Below are 10,151 nucleotides of genomic sequence, written 5' to 3' on the forward strand. Positions count from 1 at the left end.
CATTCTATAAGTGTGCTGCTGGTTTCTACTGCCTAAATGCAACACCCTGCACTTGTCAGTATTGAAACGCATCCTGTTTATGTCAGCCCACTCCTGTAACCTATCCAGGTCTTGTTGCAGTCTTTCCCTCCCTCACCTCACCCCAAATTTTGGAATCATCAGCTGTGTTGGCACAGACCTCATTTACCCCTGCACTTCCAAGAGTCATGTTCACAAGGGAACGTGATTCTGTAGCAGGCCCTGCCCACTGCTAGTCATACCACCAAATTCTTTGACCCACTGGTAGCCTAGCAGGCTGGATGAAGCAGCACCATGGGCTGGATCTGGCTCACAGATCATATGTTTGACACTCATGATATGAGGCATTTCAAGTGGGTACTTAAAAATCTTTTGAAAATTAAAGTTTGCATTAAAAGAAAATGGAACTATATTTTCTCTATCAATTTTTCCAAGCCAGGAAAATCCTGTAGTGATACTATGTTGCCAAGTCCCACAAGATTATTGTGAGCCTGTGATAACTGTCTTAAAAAGATCCAAATGTCGGCATTTCATGAATACCTGAAAAAAACCCCTCACCTTTCATTAAAAAGGTGACTTTCTTGCCCATGTGATTGTGGAACAAAAACAAGTATGCGACCTTAATTTATTCTGAAAAGCTTAAAAATGAGACAGCAAAATAAAGGAGAGACAAAATGTCTTTTCCTAACATTGTGATTCTTATGTAATTTCATTATTTTGCAGGGGCTGACTCTCATTCTTTTTTTTTTTAATATTCGAGGTTGTCAGTACTGCTTTTATTTATATTTCAGCTTTTGTAATACTTCAAATACTTGTCAGTGCACAAAAATCCCTGTGATATCAAGAAGTGTTTCACCCATGAAGGGTTTATGGAGTCAAATGAGATTTCTAACAATTTGGTGGAAAAATGCAATATGCTATAACTACCCAAATACTGTAGTTACATTGTTAAACTGTCATATTTAGAACTTTGGAAGACTGTAGTATAATATTTCTACAATATACACTAAATGGATTATTCTCAGAGCTCAATCCTGCATTCATGCTTCAATCAAAATATGCACTCAAGCCAACAGGAGTTCTGGGTGCACAAAGAATACAAAACTGAAGAGAAGAAAAGGTGAACTGTGTTGCATGTTTAGTTTTAATATTATACAAAACAGAATTAAAAGTTGTATTTCAAGAGGAAAAAATACCTATCATAAACTAAGCAGACACTGAGCAATCTGCAGTTGACAGTAGCAAGGCTATATAGATACTGGATATTTCCTAAGAAGACACTGTTCAGTGCAAGCTGAGTTCAGTCTTTGATAATCTTCAAACTCAGACTGTAAGCAATACGACAGAAAGCTTGTGGGGAGGTAAAATAGCATAGGGAATTATTTTTCCAAAACTACCGTCTAAATTCTTTTTGCTGTAGAAAGAAACACACTTTTTTATTTCAAATAAAACCAGGCCCATCAAATGTAGTTAGCATTTTCAATTACACATTTATTCAAACTTAAAAGTTGATTTGCATCAACAACAGGAACTTTTTAGGTTTTCTCACTGTCCATTAAAAAAGACAAAAAAAAAAAGCTGGTAACCAAAATCACCTTTTTGAGGCATTACCTGTATTAGCTGAAATGACCTGAAAAGGAATATTTAGAAGATTAGAAACAAGGCAAAATACTTGGTTTTGGGAAAACACAACACATTTCATTTCATTTCTAGATGTCCCAACCCTGAGCTCTTTATTATAATTTTAAGCAGACAACTTATTCCTGTACAAGTTTACTTCTTTACACAGGAATACAGGTTGTAGCCATGTTGGTCTACAGACAAAAGTAATCAGAACTCTTGGGGAGGCACTATCTTTTATTTGACCAACTAGATAGTTGCAAAAAATTCTATATTTCCAATTGTTTTTAATTGATCTAATAAAAGGTATCGCCTCCCCAAGAGTTCTGATTATTTCTTTACTCGGTACATTCAAGCATTGGCAAGCTTGTGGAAGGTGAATTGGCAAGTCAGTGGGATGCAGCATAGGTATGTGGATCACATTCCCATTTCATTTCCTCTCTGAATCTGCCGATTGATCCAGAAGGGGAAAGCTTAGAGGTGCTGACAGACTTCAAAAGACCTTGTGTTACACGAGCAGAACATTTTCCACCCTATCTCCTCCCCGCCCCCCAGGTCTGTTACAGGGATCCGGCAAAAAATCAGAGTAAATGGCAGGTATCCAGGCTGTAACTGTATTGATCTATAGGTAAAAGGAATCAAAACTCATGGCAGGGTTATTAGACCAACTAGTTATTTGCAAGCTTTTGGGCACAGGTATAGGAAATGATGAAGGGTCCCTGTGCCCGTCAAGCTTGCAAATAAAGATTTTTTTTTGGAGCAAATATCTGGTCGGTCTAATAAAAGACAGCTCCCCTGCCACGAGTTTTGATTCCTTCAGCACGCGGCGGGGCTCGGGAAGAGAGCGGAGGGAACGGGTCCTTGACAGGATGCTGCCCCTAACCAAGAACAGCCTAGGGGGTTGTTTCAACCCCGCGGGCGCAGACAGGCGGGACGGGAGCTTACCGCCGCCAGGCTGGCGAGGGCGAGGGCAGAGTACAGGACGGATTCACATCTTCTGCCGCCCATCCTGGGGGCGCCGCCTCGCCACGGCAGACACGGATGGGCTCAGCAGCTCCTGCTTCCGAGGAGCATGCCCTGGGGGCAGCCTGCTCCCTCGGGAGTGCCCCGGCCACTGCAACAGGCAGCGCGGACCCTCCCGCCCGCCACAGCCCATGGCCCCGCCCCCCGCCGGGCCTCGCGGGGGGGGCGGGGAGGGGCAAGAGCTGGGTGACTTGAGGGCGGTGTGACGTGGGCTGAGGGCGGAGTAGAGGTAGCAAGATGGCGCCGACGGGGGCCGCGGCCGGGGAGCGTGGACTGCAGAGCCTGGTGTGGCGCCGTAAGTGCGTGCGGTCGGGGCTGAGGCCGAGGGAGGAGCTACCCTCTCGCCCCCTGGGGCGCCCGGCCTTGCTGCGCCGCGTCTGCCTACGGTCGTAGGACAGGCACCGCCGCCCCCTCTCTGCGAGCTCGGAGGCCCCGCACCCGCTCCACTGGGCTTGCCTGTTCCCGCTGCAGTTGCCGGGTGCGGTTCGTGCGCACCCGCCTCCCCTCTCCGTAGCGGAGACCTGATGAGGCGGCTTAGTCAGGTCGGGACCGGAGCGGCTCGCCGGGAAGCCCCTAAGCCAGTCAAATAAAACAGGACGAGCGTAGCACTTGGCTGTGGAGTGGGGCACAAGTGGCCTGTGGCGTTTCAGATGATAGGAAATACCTACGGGGGTAGGGCCAGGACTGGCATGACCTGCTGTCTGTCAGCTTTACCCTCGGGGAACACTGATCCCTAGGCTTAGACACCAGGGGCTGGGGATACCTCCTCGCACCTGAAACTTTCAGTCATTCACCACCACAAGGGAGGAGAAAGCTTTTCTGTGTTTATTTTGGTGTGCAGTTGTTATACATCTCATCCAGTGCACTAAATGCCCTGATGGAAAGTGTGTAGGAGAAACCAAACAACATTTATGGAGGTGCAGGTGTAAGATCCAGGAATGCTGATGGTTCTGGTGTGGGGTGTAGTTATTGTAGGGGTGGTGGAGATGTGTTGGCAATTTTTGCATTTCTTATTCTGGCATGTTCTGGATCCATTTGGTGTGGTTTAAGCCACAGGGAGTTTGCTTCTGGTGATGAGGGTAGTGAGGTTTGGTGCTTGTTTAAAGGCTAGGATGGGTGGTTCTAGAAAGAGCTCTTTAAGAATTGGGCCTTTTTCTAGTATGGGTTGCAGCTTTTTTTGAGGATTTGCTGTGTAGGTTCCAGGGAAGGGTGATATGTCATAACTAATAATGTGAGATTTGTGGGCATTTTCTTTTTGAACTGCAGCAGATCTTCACAGTGGCAGCTGGGTGGCTCTTTCCCTGCTTTACCTTTTTATCTTCCTAATTTCTACCTATTTACATTCTCGCTGACATCCTGTCACATTTTTAGCTTCTCTCATTCCTTGGAGTCTTAGAACACCAGAGGCTCCCTATGCCTACAGAAGGGTGACTGTGCCCAAAAGCTTGCTGTATACTTTTTCCAACTACTCAGTTGGTAGATAACACATCTGCTCAAAGAACCTTGCCGGACAGAGTAATCCTGTCACTCTGAAAAATAGCAAAGGTAGGTGCTGAAGAGCTCCGAGGAAAAGGACTTGCTTTGCTTTACTCCTCTTCTGAGAAAATGAGGCTACATATAGTATATACATCTGTTAGTAGTAGTGTGGGAGGGAGGAAGTTTTTAAAAAAAAAAAAAAGTTAGATGAGTGGCTTTTAGAAGAACTGTTTTTTCTCCCTACCTCTGCTGCTGCCCTTCACCCCTCAAAGTTTTTTTTTTTTTTTTTTTTTGAAGCAGTCCCTTAATAGGCAGGAGGCATTGGGCCTGGGTAAAGAGAGATTTCCTTTCATTCGTGCTGCAAGAAAAGAGTGGTTATTAGAGAATGCTTTCGAAGGTATCTCATGTATATTAGCCAGAGACCAATGTAAAAGCTGGTACCTAAGACCATGAGCTCAGAAAAATATGCTCTTCCCTTTCTGAGCAGAATATAAGGTTTTTCCTTGAAAAAAGAGAAGCCTGGGCTTCCTGCAAGTCCTTTGGGTAGCAAAGTACCTAGTAAACTTCTAGTTTCCACTTCATAGTATGTCTTTTTTCTTGTTAAGTCTCAGTTATTAACCAGTGATGCATAGTCTTTGTAGTGCTAAATGTAGAAGTCGATCAAGAAGCATTGTGTTTTAAACCCAGTTCATTTCATATGTAGTCAAGCATTTAGTGAAGTTCTATAAAATATTTGTTATTTATACATTAGTTTCTGTAGTTCACTTTTTCAAATCAATTTATATATTAAAAACTTATAAATAAGACCTGGTTGAACAGTATACTTGTAAACATGTCACAAGTGAGAATTCTTCTGTGTGAGAAAAGGAGAAAACTGTAACAGAGGCGGTAGGAATAATGTTGTGATTAATTATGTCTGTAGTGTATACTAATTAATAGTTGGGGTTTTTTCTCTCTTATTCTTTGTGTTGTTTATGTAATTGTTCTTTTAATTGTTTTTTAATAGGAATGAAAATTAGATTATAATGACTGGTTTCTCAGTAATTTTTCTCCCTTGATATTTTTGTTGTGTTGAGAGTGACTTTCATTTGGGTGTTATGGATTGGCAGGTGTAACTGCTAACATTCATTTTAAGGTGCTTGGAAGAGACCTTTAAACTTCTCTGTGGAGTGGGCTGGTTGGAGTTTAATACCTCCATAAAAAAAGGGTACTTGTAAAGCACAGAGTAACTACTTAGGTCACAGAGAGAGTAGCTTGAGTATTGAGAAGAAAATGAAGTTTTAGGAGGAATTTGAATATAGTCTGGGCTGGTAGTATTAAGCTTTCTGTGTATAGAAATGGTAAGCACAGGGATAGCCTGGATCGGGCCCACAAACCATATTTTGCCTATCAATTGATTGTATCTGGCCTGCAGCTGCTCCCACAGTGCTCTGCAGGAGGCTAAGCCTGTGCTGCGCTCCTGTCTGGGGCAGCCCATGCCTGCTGACAGCACCACTCCAATCAGTACGCACACCTTTCTGCTGGGGCTGCCTTTCACCCACATGTGGCTGCCCATTGGACTGGGTAGGTACAGTGGGTGGAAAGCAGCCTGGAGCTGAAGTTCTGCACACTAGGGCAGGAGCTGCCCAGCTGCAGCTTCCTTCCAGTCTGGCTGGGCATGTGGTGACCAGCTTGTGCACCTGTGGCCTAGCTGCTTCCCTATGACGCGTGCTGCTGGGAGTGGCATGGTGGGGGCAGGTGGAGGAGGAGGAGCCACTGAAGGTAGGAGGGATCCAAGCAGTGCCTGGGCATTTGCAGCAGTGCTGTGTGTGCTGGTTTGGGCTATGCCATTAGCAGTGTGGGACAGGCATGGGGTGGGTGTAGGCAGGAGTCTGGCACAGGCTGCCTTAGGCAGGAGTGGGTACGCTTTAGCTGTATGTGGAGCACTGTGGAGTGAGCCGTGGGTGACCACACCTGCACTGTACCACCTGGAGTGGGGGAAGGAAGAGCTCACTCAATTCCCAGTTGGCTCCCAGGACCTAATGTGTGGGCAGCCCCCAGCACACATGCACATACCCAACCCCACACTCCCTCCCTCTCCTTCCCACCCTCACACACACTCATCCTCCCCAAACAATATACAAGGGTAAGACTATTTTGAGCTATTATGCAATTGCCTGTATACACACTAGCCAAAAAACATAAATCAGGACAAAAATTACTTTTTGAAATAAGATTAAAATATAGTAGATGTTTTATTTTTAAAATGATTTGTATGTTTTAATCTATAATTTGTTAAAATGATATCTTATGAAAGGTTTCAAGTATGTGGCCTTTGACAGCTAACTAAAACTCATTGGGCTCCTATACACATACAGGGAGGGTGCTCTGATGTGCCGTAATTACAGTATGTTGGAACACAGTCCACTTAATCGAGTCTGTTGGAGCATGGAAGTTACTGCACTCCAGCAGGCTCCAGTGTCATGTGCATCAGTGCCCCTGCCAGGGTGGCTAAAAAAGCAGAGAATTATTTACTATTATTATTAAATAAAAATCAGATTTTTTATTTAGTCTTGATAGTATTTTTTTTAAGATGCTTTAAAAAAACCCCCAAATGCTATATAAAAATAGTTTTAATTTAAGATATGATAATTCTCGAAGAGATCATGAAGTAAGGATTATACATTCTAATTATACTATTTGAGACCATATAGCCATATAATATGTTATCCATGTAACTTTAGGTAAGTTTTATAAATAGTTTGCAACAGGCCATGGACTATATTAGGGGCCCAATCTTACAGGGTTCTCAGGGGCTCCTTTGTAGATTAGTGAAGATTAAAGACAACTACTCTACTGAATGGGACTCGGTGTTCAGCCTAGAAGATACCATTAAGCATCTCTGTAATGCCTAGTTTCAGTTTTTAAACTGTGGATTGTTTCTCCAAAGATAACAGCAGTATATGGAGGCTCAAGATCTGATTACCTACCCTTCAGCCCTCTTGTCTCTCTGAAAGTTTGTCTACACAGAGTAACATTTTCTAAATGCAAAATTTCAAGAAGTTAAATGAATGGAGGATTTCTACAAAAAGTGCATTCTTGTTGTTTGATGACCAGTGATTTAAATCATGATCACAAAGCCTTGATTTAATCATCATTTAAAGCCATTTGAATTGAATCAAATTCACCCTGGTCCCCGTGCTGAAAAATGGCGGTTTTAAGATAAAGCTTAAGTTTTAAGTTTTAAGATGAGCTTTAGTTCAAAGTGCCCTGCTGCCATTTTTCAGTGCAGGCACACTGATACATGTTATGCTTCAGGTGCTTTAATTAGTGCAGGTCTCAGAGCTCCACTAATTAAAGCAGCATCCTTCCCCCTGCCTCCCAGAGCACATCTGTAAATGCCCATTAAGTGGCCCTCCAGCTGAAATAAGTGCCCACCCTTGTGTAAGCAGGAAAGCCTCAAGTTGAGAGAAGGGCATATAAGAACTCTTAAAGGAGATATTTCTTCTGCTCCTCCTTAAACTAACAGTCATAAGTAGACTTTGAATACCAGAATAACAATGAGGCTGAAAGACTATGAACAAAGGCAAGGCACACTTTTCAATTTATAAGAATTTTTGTCAATTTTTCTTATGCTATTTTAGTTACCCAAAGCCATACTAACATTTGTCTCACTGTCATCATAGTGTATTAAATTGGCTTTTGCTGGAATTACTGATGCAATTAATAAAAGTGAATTAAATTGATATTTTTTTTAACTTTATTGATTAATCTAGCTTATCCAGGAAGGGATTAGACAGATTCTTGGAGGAAAGGGACTTCAGTAGCTATTGAGCATGGGAGTTCAGGATACATGCAGCCTCCAGCATTTAAGGTCTAGGAAGTTCTGATTCAGCAAGTCAGAGAGGAACAGTGGTGGGGGGAAAACTCCTTAGTCATATCCAATTTGCTCTTCCTTCCAGCATCTGCTTTCTGCTGCTGTGTGACACAGGATACTAGCAAGATGGACCTGTGGTCTCTGACCCAGTAAATAGCAATCCTCAAGTTCTTATCAAATAATAGATTTAACATTTATTAAGCTAATTCCCCCAAATATACATCAAAGCAGATTTCTTCTATTAACTGTGCTCCCTTAACCCAAGTCAGTGTTCACATCAGTGTTAAGCTTTTGTGTTTCTTCATCTCTATAATAATTCAGTTGCTTTTTTTCCCCTAGACATCTTGATGCATATCTCACTATCTTCTACTCATTTCTGCTTTTGAAGTAAAATTAAAATTTAAATTTGTTCTTAAGTGTAAGCTCATAGAAGTTGTACTTTCCTTCAGTTCAATTTCTAACTAAAAAAGTTTTTCAGACTGTCTGGTTTAGAAGCAGGAGAAGACTATTCTTGATTTTTGCTAAAAAAATAACTATCACATTTCCAAGTAAGCATCTTTTTTGCCTTCTCGCCTGTAGAACACTGACTTGCTAGGGCACTCTTTCCATTGCTAAAATTTCCCAAACTTTTTAAAATCAGTCAGTGATTTTTAGGGGTGTCCCTTCTTTTCCAGGCTTTTGCAGGTGTAATTTTTGTAGCTATTAGAACAGTGGTTGTGAGCTGGGATTCCATGATACTGTTGGGTGTTCTGGGGCCCCTTCAGGGGTGCTGTGGTGGTAGCAGCGAGGTAAAACTGTCCAGAGTGCTCCCCCTGCATTAGGTCTCTCTAATCAGCCTAAAACAAGCAGCAAAGTTGTCTCCTGCTGCGCAGCTCTTTCTGGTCCTTCCATCTCCTACTTCTCCCAGAAACAGGTGCATGTGGAACTTTCCCATTCACTTGTTTCCAGGGGGCCGTATTGGGGGTGCTGGACTAGAAAGAGCTGGACTACATGAGGCAGTATGTGCCTGCTTTAGGCTGATTAGAGCCTGATGCAGGAGGAGTGTGCACATGCAGAACAGCCCTTCCTGGGCTGCCTGTGCAGCACAGGGCAGTTTCATAGACCTTCCTGGTAGCAGAACCTGACTGCACTTGGGTAAGATGAGGCAGCACTAGAGGTGCACTGAAATATTGATGGCATATCAAATCAGCACTGATGAAAAGAAAAGTAATATTATTGGCCATTAGTTTTTTGGGTTTTTTTGGCTAGTGTAGCCAGTAGTGTTATCAATAAAAGATGTGTGCAGCTGCAGCATGCATCCAGGAATGCTGCCAGGCAGCTTGGAGAGCAGTATCTGGTTGGTAAGTGGGGATGATGGGGGGAGTGGGGCAGGGGCTGGCACTACCCAGCTAGGGTGGTGAATGCAACCCTGGGGCTTGGAGTGGGACGGAGCCAGGAGAGGCTTGTCCAAGGGGTATGGGAGGGTGGGGAGGAGGGCAGCACCCTGCTGCTGCACGTACTCCCAGAAGAGGCATGTGCCTCCTTGGATTTGTGTGCGGGGTGAGGGTGTGCTGCGTGCTGTGGGTTTGGGCCAGGGGCTGCACCAGCTTTTCTCTGGTGGGGGTGTGTGGCTGGGGCAGGCTCAGCTGTGTGGGACGGGTGGCAGTGGTGCTGGGAGGTGGGGCTATGGGGGAGTTTTGGGGTGGCTCTAGCTCCCCAAGATTTCCCTTAGCACTGCCCCTGCTCAGGGCACTGTGCTCTGCTTCTTTCCCTCAGGAGCCCTGTGCTGGCAATACAAGGGGACAGCAGCAGAGCAGAGTGCCTCGAGTAGGGGCAGCAGTGGTGGAGCATGGGTGGGGAGGGCTAGGGCCACCCCAACATTTCCCTGTAGTCCCGCCTCCCAGTGCTGCAGCTGAGCTGACCCCAGCCCTGCCCCCTGTCAGGAAGAGGTTGGTGCAACCCCTGGCACTGAGCCTGCAGCAGGCAGCCTACCCTCACCCACACACAAATGGGAGGGGGGCATGTCTCCCCACATTTCCTGGATGAACTGCCTCCAGCTCCGTCTTGCTCCCAGGCCCAGGGTTGTATATACTGCCCTAGCTGGGCAGAGCCTGCTCCTGCCCCACTCCTTCCCTCAATGTAGGGGCCTTGATCTGCACCCCCAATGCCCCTCCCCCCC

At 44.8% G+C, this 10,151-nt stretch overlaps 2 protein-coding genes across 3 annotated transcripts in view; one reads left to right on the forward strand and one right to left on the reverse strand.

Annotated features, from left to right (window-relative positions):
* The window catches only part of FNDC7 (fibronectin type III domain containing 7), a 30,975-nt gene extending 28,237 nt beyond the window's left edge, over positions 1-2,738 (reverse strand). The window contains exons 1-2 of one of the 2 annotated variants that reach the window (XM_019530661.1): positions 2,584-2,738; positions 1,630-1,648 (exon numbers count right to left, since the gene is read on the reverse strand). In XM_019530661.1, the coding sequence (XP_019386206.1) occupies positions 1,630-1,648; positions 2,584-2,646 (82 nt within the window). In that variant the 5' untranslated portion in view covers positions 2,647-2,738. The remainder of the gene's footprint in view (positions 1-1,629; positions 1,649-2,583) is intronic. The other variant, XM_019530660.1, reaches the window with a different exon arrangement.
* A 146-nt stretch (positions 2,739-2,884) lies between these two features.
* The window catches only part of STXBP3 (syntaxin binding protein 3), a 44,119-nt gene continuing 36,852 nt past the window's right edge, over positions 2,885-10,151 (forward strand). The window contains exon 1 of the mRNA XM_019530670.1: positions 2,885-2,956. Coding sequence (XP_019386215.1) covers positions 2,899-2,956 — 58 coding nt within the window. The 5' untranslated portion in view covers positions 2,885-2,898. The remainder of the gene's footprint in view (positions 2,957-10,151) is intronic.

This window comes from Crocodylus porosus, unplaced genomic scaffold (assembly GCF_001723895.1).
Source record: "Crocodylus porosus isolate Cpor-Errol unplaced genomic scaffold, CroPor_comp1, whole genome shotgun sequence".
Taxonomy (NCBI): Eukaryota; Metazoa; Chordata; order Crocodylia; family Crocodylidae; genus Crocodylus; species Crocodylus porosus.